General features: G+C 41.2%; 1 protein-coding gene across 1 annotated transcript in view; it reads left to right on the top strand.

Annotated features, from left to right (window-relative positions):
* Window positions 1–15,618, top strand: part of LOC124553232 (zinc finger protein 708-like) — a 121,342-nt gene extending 105,724 nt beyond the window's left edge. The window contains exon 11 of the mRNA XM_047127122.1: window positions 15,470–15,618. Within this exon, the coding sequence (XP_046983078.1) occupies window positions 15,470–15,618 (149 nt within the window). The remainder of the gene's footprint in view (window positions 1–15,469) is intronic.
* Window positions 15,619–18,212: the final 2,594 nt, after the last annotated feature.

Below are 18,212 nucleotides of genomic sequence, written 5' to 3' on the forward strand. Positions count from 1 at the left end.
CAACGTAAACAGAAAATTAGTACAGGTAATTTGGTATGTATCTGAAAACACAAGACCAAATTGGAGAAGTCTTACATCCCAGACTGGTCAGGTGAGGTATCACAGTTTACAAAGTGCAGAAAACAAATCCCAGAACCCACATCTGAAAGGATAGCAGTGGCACTGAAATTTCAGTATGCTTTTATATTGAGGAAATGGAGAAGAGATCAGAACCACAAGTGTTTCTCGTAGAGTGTGTCATAACATGTCGAGGGAGGAGAGCACCAGTTACATAGTTTTCCTGCAGCACAAAACAGATGGATTGATGCTGACGATTTGCTATGTAGTGGTGTCTAACGGGGTCTTTTGGACGGACGAGTAAAATGTTATTGCATCCATTTGCTGTTAGGGTGGGATGCGTGGGCGGTAGTTCCGAGTAGTGCAGAATGTGGAGCACGGAAAACTTAGTTTTACCATTTATTAATAAAGACGGTGCGACAATGCATTACGCGCGTCTGGTAACCCGTCATCACTGTGTCGAGATCGATACAGGTTCGCAACTGGACGGTCTCAGACTCCTCTTCGTAGTCGGTGGCTGTGCACACGCCATGGCGCGCGACTCAGATTGCCTTTCCCGTCAGCATTCCGTGTGATAAGCGTACAGCGCGGCGACTCTGGCGCTGTCCGCTACGGCCGTACAATTCTGCCGTTACAGAAATATCTTTGTAAAAAAAAAAAAAAAAAAAAAAAAAAAAAAAAAATCATCAAATGTGCCTAAGTTATTTTTGTTCGCTATTGTTAGTACTTTATCACGTAACTGAAGCTCTCGACGTTTTTTATTAGCGCTTCCCGTAAATTTCAAACCCTTCAGGCAGAATTAACTTCATTTGTTCATTTGTTCAACAACTTTCCATAACCAATATTATATCATGTTAACTGCTAGTTCTTGGTAGAAAAACATGATAATAAATGAAAACCACCAGTTTTCTTTCGTTCTAGAGTATTACTTTTATTGTTTTTCGGCTTACAAGGTCATCTTCAGACATTTACTGAGTATTGTCACCAAAGAAGGTACAATATATGCGAACAACATTGTATTCTGTAATTACATTAATAATTGTTTCTTCTTTTAATTGGTTTGTGTATCACTCTCCATGTTTTATACCTGCTGAAGAAGCCTTGTCAGGTACTAATTTTATTTTATTTTATTCGTTTCGTTTATTAATAGAAGCTGTTATGTAGGCGTGCCATTCACATTTTGTGTTAAAGTTTTTCCTGTCAACTTTATTTTTATTTATTTACTTTTCAATTTTCTACTTTTTCATTGCATCACCACCACACTGTGAAAGATGTCACTTACTGTATGTTTCTACTTCAATCTAGACTTGTAACTTTTCCTCCAATGTTCCTGCAGAACAAAAGCAAACTGGTGCTTTTCATTTATTACCAATATTGTATTTTAGCAAATAATTTTTCTCTCGACACTGTACTCATTTTTACATTTCCGTCTACTATTATTGGCAGTGACACACGCTTTTCCAGTCTATTTTTCTTCCGTTATCACTGAATATAAATGTACAATGTCAGTGTATGTAAGTATTGGTCTCGCAATTTCCGTGTCGTCCAGTTTTTAAGTCGTATTGTGTCTTTATTGCAGTGTGCTGATTTTCCTTTTCTTAATCCTGTGGTGTTGGGACTCGCCACTGGGTGCAGGTCTTCTTTGAGGTCATCTAGACGAGTTTCGTGTCGGTCGTGAAATGATAATGAGGACAACACAACATCCAGTCCCAGAGAGGAGGAAAGCCCCAACTCGCCCGGGAATCGAACCGGGCCCGTTCGGTTGGCACCCTGCCACGCTGCCCGGGAGCTACCGAGGCGGACTGCGTGTTGAGAGAACACGTGCATCGTGTACCAGTCAGTCACAAAACATTAAGTGTATTTTCACTGGTGAGGTAGCTAGAAATCTCTGAAACCGACAGGGGCCTGTTGCATAGCATGTGTTTGCGAATCAGTAACCACTCTGCACGGCATTCTACGCCACTGTGTGGCCTCATCCGCTTATTATGTAAAGATTAATGACCAGATCCTACCGTGTCGGCGTAATATTTAATTGTTTCTGGCAACAGTTATATTTTCTCTGTTTCAGATTCTTCAGAGTCTTACATACACCAGTCCGTGTGTGAATTTCAGTACGGACGTATCGGCTTTACTCCATATTCGCTGCACGGGCGCGGTCATTACCGGCGGTGGCAGTGTTACGGCGGCTCCTGTTCAGCCGGGCGCCCGCACCTGCTGCGCTGCCGGACCTTCACGGAGCGGGCAGCGGGCGGGCAGCGCACCGCCCCCTCGCCGCCCCGTCGCCCCCCCACGCCACCCCCTCGCTACGGCAGGACGCGCTCGCAGCCACCGGATCACAACCACCTGCCAGACTCGTCGCATTATCAGCAGCTTTTCTGATTTACTGCCCTAACCGTCGCAAGAATGACTTTCCCATCGTCAGTAGTCTGTTTGCATACTTCGCTTAGTGCGTCACGTGCCGGCGACGCTCCCTGGTGGCTTCATCTCGGTGGGCGGTCGTCCGAATTTTTTGAAGCATCTTCGCAATATCTACATAAAGTGTTCACCATCACTCATTGTGATCAGCAAAATTAACTTTTACAATAAGCGCAGCTACCTACAGTCTGTCTCAAATCCCACTTCAATTCTAAAGAAGGTCAGGTCTGGCGATTTTTTTTTTTTTTTTTTTTTTGCCATCACTTGTGGACATCTTCTACAAGTCTCTTAGTGGAACTTGCTGTCGTCCTAAAAACATGTGGTGACTGTTCATCAGGAGTGCCCCACGGGAGTGTGATAGGACCGTTGTTGTTCTTTATATACAGGGTGGTCCATTGGTAGTGAGTGGGTCAAATAGCTAATGTAATAAGCATCAAACGAAAAAACTGCAAAGAACGAAACTCGTCTAGCTTGAACGGGGAAACCAGATTGCGCCATGGTTAGCCCTCTAGATGGCGCTGCCATAGGTCAAACGGATATAAACTGTGTTGTCCTTAGCGTTAGTTTGTTTGTTCAAGTAGTGTGTGTGTCTAGGGACCGACGACCTCAGCAGTTTAGCCCCATAGAAATTTACCACAAAATTCTGAAAATTTTCCAGATGATGTGATAAATGGCAGCTAGCCCTAGATGTGGAAATGGTAAGGTAATGCAGATGAGTAGGAAGATGAATCATGTAATGTTTGGATACAGTGAAGTCGTTTTCGACTCAGACAAGTCCTTTAAATATCTGAGTGTAACGTTGCGACGCTACATGAAATAGTGTGACCATGTGAGAACTATGGTAGGGAAGGCGAATGGTTGATATTGCTTTATTGGGATAATTTAAGGAAAGAGTTTTTCCCCTGTAAAGGTCCGACCAATTCATGAGCACTGAAAGAGTGTTTGGGATGCTTGGCACATCGGACTGAAGGGATACATCGAAGCAATTCAGAGGCGGGCTGCTACTTTTATTACCGGTAGGTTCGAACAACGCCCAAGTACTGCGGAGATGCTTCGGGAATGCGAGGACGATGTTTTTTTCGAGAAACGCTACTGAGATCGTTTAGAGAACCGCCGAACGACTGCCGGACGATTCTACTGCTGCCATCATACACTGCGCGTAAGGACCACGAAGATAAGACACGAGAAATTAGGGCTCATGTGGAGGCATACAGACAGTCGTTACTCTCTCACTCTATTTGCGAGTGGGACAGGAAAGGAGATGACAAGTAGTGGCATACGGTACCCACCGCCACGCACCGTACGGTGGCTTGCGGACTATGAGACGTATATGTAGATGTAGTACGGATAAAAGGAACGGATAGTTTTGTGTGAGGAATGTGTGTGGGCAGCTGGTCCCTCCACACGGACAAGAGGCGCCGTACTCGCTGTGGTCAGGACGTCCTGCGGAAAGACTCCCGCCACGCATGTCGTTATGTAGGGCCCGTGCCCTGTGCGGCGCGCACGGTGTGCGTGTTTCTATGTCAGTCCCAACTGCTGATCATGAACCCGGGAGACGTAGCTGCATCGTTGCTAGTTCTACTGGTAGCAGATGACAACGCGTTGCTCGACTGTGTCTGTAAACAGACCTGGCGGGTAGAGTCCCAGTCAGTCCTGGTTTACTAGAGATATGGAGTACGTACCGTAACGGTGACTACTTTTTTACTCACATTATGGACGTTAAGCGCTGTGTGGTTTTGAACAACTGAGAGGTGGTTTGCCTTGCACATACTGTTGTGAAGGAAAATAATACGTTCTCAACAAAAATAAGGACTATCTTTAATTCTGAAAAATGCAGTTAATTTTCAACCCTTTAGGTCAATGAACTTTTTCAGCCCTTTTTGCACTGAGAAGATATCGTGTATTACTGTTTCTAAAGACTGTAAATTAACCGTCTACTTTCCTCCATTCAGCCCGAAATGCTTCCCACATGTATGAGACAGGTATAAGTGAGAGGTTGCCAAATGTATTCTATAACACTGAAAGATTACCGTCAAGCCTCCTTGCCTAGGGACGCCAGATGAAAGTTGATGTCGTCAAGCCCTGAATGAAAATTGCGCAACGGATAACTGGGGAGGGGAGCTTGACAGCGCTACCTAGAGAGCGTGCCCTTTCCGTACGATACTAGGCAAGGGGCTGGAGGGCTCACACGCTGATGTGTGGGTCCCTGCATTATATATCTTTTATTTTAAATGAATTCCTTTAACTTGACTTCTTTGTGATTTTTAAGGAATGTTAAATATTGATGACAATTGATTACGTATTTATTTTAAGCATTATCACTCGACTTTAGACCGATAGCAGCAATTGTATCAGTTTACAGATATTACAATTTTACAACTTATAGCTCGGGTATATTATATACTAATCTGCACGCACATTTCTACGGGCAAGACGGAATTGCGTTGGCCAAATGTATACCACCAGTCTCGCAATATTTTACATAGGACATCCACTATGTGAGGAGGATAACGGGCAAACTGGGGACCAGATGCAACACAGGGGGTCAAATTTACCAAATTAAACGAGAACATGCATTTCCTTACACAATCCGAAGCTGGAAATAAAAGAATTAGTACAAATATTCAAATACCTCTCTTCCATGCTTGAACATTGAGACAGACGCATTGATGTTACGTCTGCTCACTTACCCATCTTCTGTAACACTCCTAGAATATGGCGGACACCCGGAGGTCTTCCTGGGCCCCGGTGGAAGGGGGTGGTCGAACCACTTGGCCGTGACCAACCTCTCCACCCCAAATCTGGTGACACTGGAAAGTCTTTGACTTTTACCTGCCTGTGCTGTCTCTCTTATCCCCTAACCAGGAGTAAGGTTGGCACTTCTATACTACAGAACTACTTCCCAACTAAGATTTGGCCACGCTTAACGGAAAGGTGTGAGGAGGATTAGGAAAGTTCATGTGCAGATTCACATCCTCGTACAAGAAATGCATAATACAGGACACATATAAATACTTATTATGAAGCCTGACACATTCCTTCCACTCGTCCACATGGGTTCTGTTCCATCCGCGGCAGGTCGCGTCGTGTAATAAAATTGTCTGCGGAGCCGCCTCTGTTTCTATTTCCGGGTGCGAGCGAGCAGCGAAACCTGCTGCTTATAGAGCGGAAACTACTGTACCGTTTCATCACCCCATGCGTGGATGAAAAATGATTCAGAATGTTCTTCTCATGGGAGGACAATTCTGGTTCATTTCTTTTACCAATCTAATGTTCTATGCTTACGTAACAGAAAAATGAAAACAATTGCAAACATTAGTTTGTGCTATAGAAAGGGATAAAAAAAATAGTAACGTCCTGCTCTCTGGCATGAATGAACATTCCCACTATGAGCGGATCAAATAAGCGGCCACTTGGAATATGGCGATGGTATTTAAACGACATGTTGTTGTTGTGGTCTTCAGTCCTGAGACTGGTTTGATGCAGCTCTCCATGCTACTCTATCCTGTGCAAGCTTTTTCATCTCCCAGTACCTACTGCAACCTACATCCTTCTGAATCTGCTTAGTGTATTCATCTCTTGGTCTCCCTCTACGATTTTTACCCTCCACGCTGCCCTCCAATACTAAATTGGTGATCCCTTGATGCCTCAGAACATGTCCTACCAACCGATCCCTTCTTCTGGTCAAGTTGCGCCACAAACTTCTCTTCTCCCCAATCCTATTCAATATTTCCTCATTAGTTATGTGATCTACCCATCTAATCTTCAGCATTCTTCTGTAGCACCACATTTCGAAAGCTTCTATTCTCTTCTTGTCCAAACTATTTATCGTCCATGTTTCACTTCCATACATGGCTACACTCCATACAAATACTTTCAGAAATGACTTCCTGACACTTAAATCAATACTGGATGTTAACAAATTTCTCTTCTTCAGAAACGCTTTCCTTGCCATTGCCAGCCTACATTTTATATCCTCTCTACTTCGACCATCATCAGTTATTTTGCTCCCCAAATAGCAAAACTCCTTTACTACTTTAAGTGCCTCATTTCCTAATCTAATTCCCTCAGCATCACCCGATTTAATTAGACTACATTCCATTATCCTTGTTTTGCTTTTGTTGATGTTCATCTTATATCCTCCTTTCAAGACCCTGTCCATTCCATTCAACTGCTCTTCCAAGTCCTTTGCTGTCTCTGACAGAATTACAATGTCATCGGCAAACCTCAAAGTTTTTATTTCTTCTCCATGAATTTTAATACCTACTCCGAATTTTTCTTTTGTTTCCTTTACTGCTTGCTCAATATACAGATTGAACAACATCGGGGAGAGGCTACAACCCTGTCTTACTCCCTTCCCAACCACTGCTTCCCTTTCATGTCCCTCGACTCTTATAACTGCCATCTGGTTTCTGTACAAATTGTAAATAGCCTTTCGCTCCCTGTATTTTACCCCTGCCACCTTTAGAATTTGAAAGAGAGTATTCCAGTCAACATTGTCAAAAGCTTTCTCTAAGTCTACAAATGCTAGAAACTTAGGTTTGCCTTTCCTTAATCTTTCTTCTAAGATAAGTCGTAAGGTCAGTATTGCCTCACGTGTTCCAGTGTTTCTACGGAATCCAAACTGATCTTCCCCGAGGTTGGCTTCTACTAGTTTTTCCATTCGTCTGTAAAGAATTCGTGTTAGTATTTTGCAGCTGTGACTTATTAAGCTGATAGTTCGGTAATTTTCACATCTGTCAACACCTGCTTTCTTTGGGATTGGAATTATTATATTCTTCTTGAAGTCTGAGGGTATTTCGCCTGTTTCATACATCTTCCTCACCAGATGGTAGAGTTTTGTCAGGACTGGCTCTCCCACGGCCATCAGTAGTTCCAATGGAATATTGTCTACTCCGGAGGCCTTGTTTCGACTCAGGTCTTTCAGTGCTCGGTCAAACTCTTGACGCAGTATCATATCTCCCATTTCATCTTCATCTACATCCTCTTCCATTTCCATAATATTGTCCTCAAGTACATCGCCCTTGTATAGACCCTCTATATACTCCTTCCATCTTTCTGCTTTCCCTTCTTTGCTTAGAACTGGGTTTCCATCTGAGCTCTTGATATTCATACAAGTCGTTCTCTTCTCTCCAAAGGCCTCTTTAATTTTCCTGTAGGCAGTATCTATCTTACCCCTAGTGAGATAGCCCTCTACATCCTTACATTTGTCCTCTAGCCATCCCTGCTTAGCCATTTTGCACTTCCTGTCGATCTCATTTTTGAGACGTTTGTATTCCTTTTTGCCTGTTTCACTTACTGCATTTATATATTTTCTCCTTTCATCAATTAAATTCAATATTTCTTCAGTTACCCAAGGATTTCTACTAGCCCTCGTCTTTTTACCTACTTGATCCTCTGCTGCCTTCACTACTTCATCCCTCAAAGCTACCCATTCTTCTTCTACTGTATTTATTTCCCCCATTCCTGTCAATTGCTCCCTTATGCTCTCCCTGAATCTCTGTACAACCTGTGGTTCTTTTAGTTTATCCAGGTCCCATCTCCTTAAATTCCCACCTTTTTGCAGTTTCTTCAGTTTTAATCTACAGGTCATAACCAATAGATTGTGGTCAGAGTCCACATCTGCCCCTGGAAATGTCTTACAATTTAAAACCTGGTTCCTAAATCTCTGTCTTACCATTATATAATCTTTCTGATACCTTTTAGTATCTCCAGGGTTCTTCCATGTATACAACCTTCTTTCATGATTCTTAAACCAAGTGTTAGTTATGATTATGTTGTGCTCTGTGCAAAATTCTACCAGGCGGCTTCCTCTTTCATTTCTATCCCCCAATCCATATTCACCTACTATGTTTCCTTCTCTCCCTTTTCCTACACTCGAATTCCAGTCACCCATGACTATTAAATTTTCGTCTCCCTTCACAATCTGAATAATTTCTTTTATTTCATCATACATTTTTTCAATTTCTTCGTCATCTGCAGAGCTAGTTGGCATATAAACTTGTACTACTGTAGTAGGTGTGGGCTTCGTATCTATCTTGGCCACAATAATGCGTTCACTATGCTGTTTGTAGTAGCTTACCCGCATTCCTATTTTCCTATTCATTATTAAACCTACTCCTGCATTACCCCTATTTGATTTTGTGTTTATAACCCTGTAGTCACCTGACCAGAAGTCTTGTTCCTCCTGCCACCGAACTTCACTAATTCCCACTATATCTAACTTCAACCTATCCATTTCCCTTTTTAAATTTTCTAACCTACCTGCCCGATTAAGGGATCTGACATTCCACGCTCCGATCCGTAGAACGACATAGTAAATAAATAACTTAGGAAATGTCTAAATTAACCTCCTAGGCAAACAAGTGGTGACCATTCAGAATCATTCATTTCGTGATGAAAATTTAAGTTAAAATGAACCACAGAAATGTCATTTGTAAAATCAGATGGTGCTGCCAAGCGCATGTAAATTTCTAAGTGAAAAGTGCAAGATCAACAAAAAAATCCAATAATGCTAAAACAATTTACGAAAGAATTTACATTAAGATAAGCCAAAGAAATGTCATTTGCAAAATGAAATGATGCTGACATACACTTAAAATCTGAGTGAAAAGTGCAAAATTAACAAATAAATCAGGCATAAAATTCAGTGGGCGCCCGTTTTACACTAAGGGCAAAACAAAGCAAAATATTGTTATGGAACGACACAATACTATACCACATCACGACGTCCGTGTCTTAGCAATCAATTATCAAAGGATATCTCAAACACACCTTAAAGACAATTAATTTTACTTATCTACGAGGGCGGTTCAATAAGTAATGCAACACATTTTTTTTCTCGGCCAATTTTGGTTGAAAAAACCGGAAATTTCTTGTGGAATATTTTCAAACATTCCCGCTTCGTCTCGTATAGTTTCATTGACTTCCGACAGGTGGCAGCGCTGTACGGAGCTGTTAAAATGGCGTCTGTAACGGATGTGCGTTGCAAACAACGGGCAGTGATCGAGTTTCTTCTGGCGGTAAACCAGGGCATCTCAGATATTCATAGGCGCTTGCAGAATGTCTACGGTGATCTGACAGTGGACAAAAGCACGGTGAGTCGTTGGGCAAAGCGTGTGTCATCATCGCCGCAAGGTCAAGCAAGACTGTCTGATCTCCCGCGTGCGGGCCGGCCGTGCACAACTGTGACTCCTGCAATGGCGGAGCGTGCGAACACACTCGTTCGAGATGATCGACGGATCACCATCAAACAACTCAGTGCTCAACTTGACATCTCTGTTGGTAGTGCTGTCACAATTGTTCACCAGTTGGGATATTCAAAGGTTTGTTCCCGCTGGGTCCCTCGTTGTCTAACCGAACACCATAAAGAGCAAAGGAGAACCATCTGTGCGGAATTGCTTGCTCGTCATGTGGCTGAGGGTGACAATTTCTTGTCAAAGATTGTTACAGGCGATGAAACATGGGTTCATCACTTCGAACCTGAAACAAAACGGCAATCAATGGAGTGGTGCCACACCCACTCCCCTACCAAGGAAAAGTTTAAAGCCATACCCTCAGCCGGTAAAGTTATGGTTACAGTCTTCTGGGACGCTGAAGGGGTTATTCTGTTCGATGTCCTTCCCCATGGTCAAACGATCAACTCTGAAGTGTATTGTGCTACTCTTCAGAAATTGAAGAAGCGACTTCAGCGTGTTCGTAGGCACAAAAATCAGAACGAACTTCTCCTTCTTCATGACAACGCAAGACCTCACACAAGTCTTCGCACCCGAGAGGTGCTCACAAAACTTCAGTGGGCTGTTCTTCCTCATGCACCCTACAGCCCCGATCTCGCACCGTCGGATTTCCATATGTTTGGCCCAATGAAGGACGCAATCCGTGGGAGGCACTACGCGGATGATGAAGAAGTAATTGATGCAGTACGACGTTGGCTCAGACATCGACCAGTGGAATGGTACCGTGCAGGCATACAGGCCCTCATTTCAAGGTGGCGTAAGGCCGTAGCATTGAATGGAGATTACGTTGAAAAATAGTGTTGTGTAGCTAAAAGATTGGGGAATAACCTGGTGTATTTCAATGCTGAATAAAACAACCCCTGTTTCAGAAAAAAAATGTGTTGCATTACTTATTGAACTGCCCTCGTAGCTATGATGTAAGTGCTAAACTAAAAAATTCATGTGAAATATCAAGTTATTCGTGAAAATTGTTCTTCTATAATGGAGACAAAAGTTTTTTTCCAGGTAATATCACAAACATCACGAAATAGAAGAACACCTTTCAATAAAATTATGTTCATTAAATCCTTACCAACATTGCCGTGTGCAAACACACATCAACAAATTACAATAGAACTATTCTAATTCACGTAAAGGAAGATCAAGAATCGATGACAATTATAAGAACACAAGTTATACTAAAATTAAATGTTACCTTATTACACAAACAAAGACAAAAGCCTCTAAACTATATGGGACAACGCCCACATTGTGCACGTCACAACTAAGTCCATAACCTAGATACACAAAGAAAATAACACTTAAGTTATCTGCAATGGTAAAAACACTGTGCATGGTACAGGAACAACAACAAAAGACACATACTTCAGCTACATAATATAATTAAAGAACCACTAACCTAACCTGTTAACAGATTCCAAATGAACATGATAAAAAACGTCAACAAAAAAACTTCAAGTGAACTATCATAAAGATAAATTATCCAAACACAACACTGTACCACATAGCACTAAAACAAACGTACAAAATAGTGGCAAACATTAGAACAGAGAAAAGTTGTTACAAAAATCGATGGACCTGAAAATAAACAAACACAAAATGCACTTTACCTACTTTCATATCGTCACACGCCAATCGACGATGAACCTAGGGGCGATGGGGAGGACATTATTCCAAAGATACTTGGAGGACAACCTAACTTCACATCGAAGTGTCGGTGACTCCGTATGCCGTCTGTTTATGTGATCATGTGCCTCGCGAAACATGACGTAACAGCATGGCCCACTCGTCTTACATCCGCTCATCAGCTCCGCCACCTGTGCCTATCACCAACCAGATTATCTCTGAACAAAACTCCTCAGTTAACTTTTGTCAGTAAACTTTCAATATTACTATGACCTGAGCTATGGATCACCGATAAACTAGGCGAGTATCATGCTCTACTTTTTCACTTGGTCATCACAATCGTATTGCCTGAGAGATCATTTCTTCCTTTGTCGAACCATTCACAATGGCGCCTTCTCAGTCCTTCTTTACTTTATGCCTACTTAGCGATCCACAGAGTAAATAATTCTTCGTAGGTACCTTAACCTTGGCAGCAATCATATCGCGTAAACAGTTCCTTTCTCTCCTTCTTCACGACAGAGCAGTTTGAAACACATCATCATTCATCAGTCCCATAATGTCTCGACGACAGCTATAATGATGACAGCGAGGGCTACCGGAGACCAGGGTGCCAGTCATACGGTCGTCATTCCCCACTGCATATAGGTGCTTCAGCGCCATAGTCCGCTGTTTCACCTCAGGGGTTACACCCAACTTAAGGCGAGCGGTGTCCGCCGATGCTTGCTGTGGGGGTGTGTCAGATGACACAGCTGCTGACTGGCGCGCCGTGGCTACGGAGGTGGCCAGCCCGCTCATCTGGGGCGAGTGACGTCAGCAGTGGCTACCACTGTGGTGCCTGCTGTGAGGCGTGTCTGATGACACAGCTGTCGGCTAGCGCGGCGTGGCCCCTGAGACTGGCCGTAGGCTCAGCTGGGGCGAGTGACGTCAGGAGAGGCTCCCCCCTGCAACATTCCCTTTCACGCGAGGAGGGCTCGTAGCTGCCCTCAGCTGATCGCTTCGCCGTCTCCGTCCCGCCAGGTGGTGGGAGAGTGCGGCAGAAACAGGACTAGGAAGGAGCGAGACACGCGCCAGCTCCAGATAGGTAGCCCCGTTACGTCTCTCCCTCTCCACGCAGTCCCAGCCACTCTCTGTCCCTCTCGCCCACTCGAAGCGACTTGCACACAAACACATTTTTGTAAATAAGAGTTTACAAAGTACAACTCTCTCATTGTTCATCGCAACTTATCCACAGGCTTTTATTTACAGTAAAATTAAAAGTATTCCTATTACAAAAATTATATCGACCCTGATTTTATAGAATTGGAGGTGACAAAAACAATAATGTCCAGATAAAAAAAATCAAGCTGTTACGAATTACAATTGCAGTACTGTGGACCACCTCATAAGTTTACAATAAAATTGAGGTACCAGTTAGAGCCTAAACAGATATTAAATCTAAACCTATTTACAATTTGACGTACACCGATTTACGTCACAGCCTTTACAATTAAATTGTTTAGACTTAAGTTATCTAGGCCTATTTTCTAAACACACGTTCGCCTGTTTTGGGTTGATGACTGGGTCATCAACCGATGAAGGTATTGAAGTTTCATAGTAATGGAATGGGATTGTGGTTGTCCCTCATCCTACACTGCAACCGCAAATCACTACATTGGTACCGTTTACACAAATTTATTTACAATCATGAAAGAAATTAGGCTGCTTGGTTAAATTATTCCACTAACTACTTCAAGCCCTTACGCCAAAATTTACAAGAAGAATAACCCTCTACCAATGAGTTCAAATTATAAAACATGAGAAATGTGTTCTCACCCCTCAGGACACAACACACCAAAACAGTACAACATTACATCCATTGCTACTGGCAACACCACTGTCAGTCATTAAATACTTCTCCTTTCCCCCTTTTTCCTTCACTGCTTCTTGCCATTCGATCTGCGAACACGACTTCCTTCCACCTTTCCATACATTGCCTGGTTATCATCCTTTAATCTCTCTCAAACATTACATGTGTTATGAAACTTCCTGGCAGATTAAAACTGTGTGCCCGACCGAGACTCGAACTCGGGACCTTTGCCTTTCGCGGGCAAGTGCTCTACCATCTGAGCTACCGAAGCACGACTCACGCCCGGTACTCACAGCTTTACTTCTGCCAGTATCTCGTCTCCTACCTTCCAAACTTTGCAGAAGCTCTCCTGCAAACCTCGCAGAACTAGCACTCCTGAAAGAAAGGATATAGCGGAGACATGGCTTAGCCACAGCGTGGGGGATGTTTCCAGAATGAGATTTTCACTCTGCAGCGGAGTGTGCGCTGATATGAAACTTCCTGGCAGATTAAAACTGTGTGCCCGACCGAGACTCGAACTCGGGACCTTTGCCTTTCGCGGGCAAGTGCTCTACCATCTGAGCTACCGAAGCACGACCCACGCCCGGTCCTCACAGTTTTACTTCTGCCAGTATCTAAAATTTATTTTAGCTAACAGACACAAACACCACATGTATTGCTACTTCCTTTCAAAGGGCTTTTTCATGATGTTCCAAGTGCCAAAAAAAGTGTTTCTTGTTAGTGCCAAACTAAAAGGTTTGTATAGTGTTGTACATATTAGTATATTTGCAGTTGGTAAAACTTTTCCAGAATGTTTAGTAATCCAGATTACATCAAGCACCACCTGGACCATATAAACAGGGTCTTGTGTAGCACTCCCACTTCTTTGTAGCTAATGAGACTACCATGAGGATAAGCATTTGGAAAGAAAACATTCAATTCTTTATAGCAGTATACTTCAGGTGCTAGAATAATCACATCTCATAATTCATGACGAATTGGACAAAAGCGTTCACAACAGTTTAATATATTTTTTATGACAGCACCTTGTATTATACCAATCATATGAAACTGATAATCAGAAAGAAATGGTTATGAAATTATTTCCTGTCAAGAATAACAATACTTAACCAAGCAGTAGTGCATTCAGTCATTACTCTCCTTTATGCAGAACAAAATCACTAAGCTTTTACATTATTGCAGAAGTAGTCATTTGCATCCAAGAGGTCTTTCTCACATTGCATCATAGTAAAACATGTCTGTATCTGTATAATTTTAGTACAATGACTGCCATGTGAGATAACTATAACTCACAGGAAGTGTTCTCTTGGCCAACGTGATGTAAATACAACTCACAAACATTTTTCCATTTAAAGCTCCATGGTGCAGTTGTAACTCACAGGAGCGTACTGAGACTCGGTGTTATAGTAGGTTACGGCCCCAGTAACAAATCATGTTCGTGGCCTATGGTTTTCAAGAGCTCAAGAGTAGTTATTGACATTTGAATTCATGAGTTATTTATAACTCATATGGCTGAGTCGTATTGGACTATTCTTCTTTTTATTATTTATTATTTAGTTTGACATATTAGTTACACAGTAGATTGCAAATCACATACAGTTTTATTTACATTCTTCAACTGTAATTGCAACCAACAATTAAACTGAAAAATTTGGGTCATTCCACTTTCTCTAACACCTGTATGCCATGTGCTTTATGAAAAAACACTCTATGGTAAAATATGAGTCACAATTCTTACATTTCTATGCAGTTTCTTTGCATTTCTTGACAGCTTGATCTAGTCCAAATTTTCTTCATTTTTTCATAACACACTGTACACCTACGTCTGGCTGCTCCCATCTTCACAAGAGCACAATCAGCAGGTAACGCCGTGGCTTTGGTGAGAGATGTCTCAGGCTCATTAGCATCTTCTGTATGGAGTAGCCTCAAAGTCACTTCCTCTTTGATTTCTGTGATTTAGATCTTCTTGTTGTTGATGTATCGGTAAATCAGATGAGCATTTACCAGTGCTGACCCTGTCAACAATTCAATTTAATCTTCCTGTACCATTTCAAACCCCACCTTAGACAATGAGAGTACAGCTTCATTTGGTCAGAAAGATCTATGAAAGACTTTAACTAAATATAGTCAATTATCATTGCTGGTTTTTATTTGTGCCATTCCTGCTTTGAATTTCTGCTTCTTCTTCTTAATAAACAGCATTCAGCATCAGAACATCCCTCTTATCTTTCCATTTCAGTACTACTACACCTGTGGTACTTTCCTTTGCTTTGTGTTTCCCTTTTTTCAGTTTTGCCTGTAAAACATCTTGAGGATTCAGTTCTCTTTTTGGTCTTAGAGTACCAACTAAATGTGTTGATTATTCAAGAAGCTGGTGCCCTAGATGAACACTTGTGTAAAAATTGTCTGTATGTAAGATTCTGCCCTCAAGGCTCATAACAACAAAAGTGGCAAGAGGAACACCAGGATTCGCATTCTTCCTACAGAAAACTTTCATATTCCAGATGTAGCCACCCTTCAGCTAAAGTTTGAACAATTTCATTCCGAATTTATAGCGCTTATTCCTTATATACTGAATGAAACTTAGTATTCCTCGAAATGGCACAAGTGTTTAATCAATGCAAACTCCTTTCTCCTGCAAAACAGCACTTTGAAATCTCTGCAGTAATTTACTAGTAAGAGGTTGAATTTTGAATAATCGGGAAAATGCCACATACATAAAAGAAGTTCAAAACGATTGCGTGACATAACATTTTTTACATTGTTGTGATAGAGCATATTTCTTAACCAATAATTTGGAATCCTTGGTTTTACATTTAGTGACATCCATAACAAAAATCCTAAACATTGTTGAATTTCAGTTTTGCTGACATCAGTCCACTTTTTCAATCATGAATTAATAGTTACTGAATGACTTCCTAAGACTTGTTTTGCGTGCAAATTAGTTTGTTGAGTCACACATTCTAAAATTTCATCAGTTACAAAATATTTGAAGAAACCGTATGGTGCCTTTGAGAGATAGTGAAACAGAAGCACTTACACCAGAAATGGAATGAATAAATTAAAGTTTTTCATATTTGTACCCATAACTGGCCCCCAGACAATCTCATTAGAATTAGTGCTATGTGTATCATCTTCATCTTCCGAACTTTCAGAAATCGCACTTACTTCAATTGAACCTGCAGTAGTTATGGCACTAACACGGTTACAGGTGCTCTGTTGCCTGGTTTTTACAGTTGTGAAGTCTGGTTCTTCGGCTGAATGTGGACATAAAGCTCTTCTTCCTACCTTCACTAATGTGATTCCATCATCAGAACTCCCGGTTTCGCTTCCGGTCTCCTCTGGTAAAAATTCGTCTGTGCTATCAGCAAATAAAGACACAGAATCTTCATCACTTATGTCCATAACTTCGTCTAAAAGCTGCTGTACATGCCTTTGTTCATCTTCATAACTTCTGTGAGACATTTTATGCTGCCACAATATCACTTTGTTATGGAGCAAACAATACTAAATAAAGACTGTGGCAACAATGCTGGATACCAATAATGGAACTGTACACAAATAATGCTGTGGAATGAAAAACCGATAGGAGTACAAACCTAAAATTATTAGCGACATAGCAAATGACACACCTGGTACTTTTACTCTGGGGCCATGTGAATCATATGTAACCTACACAAAAAAATTAAAAAAAGGTACTAAAGTGCCATATTTTCACGTTATTTGCTCTTAACAAATTTACTTGGAGCAAACTAAAGGAAGATGTTGAAAAAAGTAAATGGCTCCAAGGGTTCGGTAACCCAGCTATACCATGGCAGTGGAAGTTTTGCATGAAATTTCATAACATTATAGTTCAATATAAATAAGTTACCAAGAGAATAATAAGCCAACAGTTAACTGTTGACTGATTCCCCATGTAGAGAAACAAGGTAGACTGCTTGTACTTCGATTATCAACACAAAACTAAATTTAAATTTCAATGGGTCCATCTCAAATGTCCAGCACAGTGAGTAATTTGCAAACATGTGAAATGAGCAAGGTAATAAGTACAACAAATTCTATAATTACATACTTTTATTGACTCAGTAAAATTCTTGTAACTACTTAACACACTGGAATAAATCAAAAGCGGAAACAAACTGTAGGTGACATACAATTGGATATCTGATAGTTCAGATTTTCAGTTGACTTTGGTAGTGTGATAAGTTCAACAGTAATGATAAAGTTAGTTGTTATGAATGATTTTATTCTGTTAAATCTGTACTAGATGATTGAAACATCTTCAGTGTTTACTACAGTGAAAGAAACTCTGACGATTTCAAAGGACAAAAGCGTGTGTCCTAGGTCGTCTAAAATTTAAATCTTTATCAAATGTTTTGAAATAAGTTAAAACCCCAATTAAATGATTACTGTTGTTTAAGGGTGCCAAATTAATTATTGGTACACTTTCCAAAAATGCTGTGAGACTAGTGTGGTTTCAGCAATGAATGGAATGATTCTTCACACTTATTTCAGTTGACTTTGGTAGTGTGATAAGTTCAACAGTAATGATAAAGTTAGTTGTTATGAATGATTTTATTCTGTTAAATCTGTACTAGATGATTGAAACATCTTCAGTGTTTACTACAGTGAAAGAAACTCTGACTATTTCAAAGGACAAAAGCGTGTGTCCTAGGTCGTCTAAAATTTAAATCTTTATCAAATGTTTTGAAATAAGTTAAAACCCCAATTAAATGATTACTGTTGTTTAAGGGTGCCAAATTAATTATTGGTACACTTTCCAAAAATGCTGTGAGACTTGTGTGGTTTCAGCAATGAATGGAATGATTCTTCACACTTAAGTCGTGTTCGAATTGGAAAGGATCCATCCAGCACCTTGTGGAATCAGTTTCAAATGAACACATCGTATAGATCAACGTTTCTGTTGCCCTTCCCCAGGAATATTCTTTTGGCAGTGCTATAAACTGCTTAAAGTAAAATCATTATCACGTAAGTAGCACCGACAGGTAGACGAACGTTCGTAATTTTAACAG

Source organism: Schistocerca americana, chromosome 11, assembly GCF_021461395.2.
Source record: "Schistocerca americana isolate TAMUIC-IGC-003095 chromosome 11, iqSchAmer2.1, whole genome shotgun sequence".
Classification (NCBI taxonomy): Eukaryota; Metazoa; Arthropoda; class Insecta; order Orthoptera; family Acrididae; genus Schistocerca; species Schistocerca americana.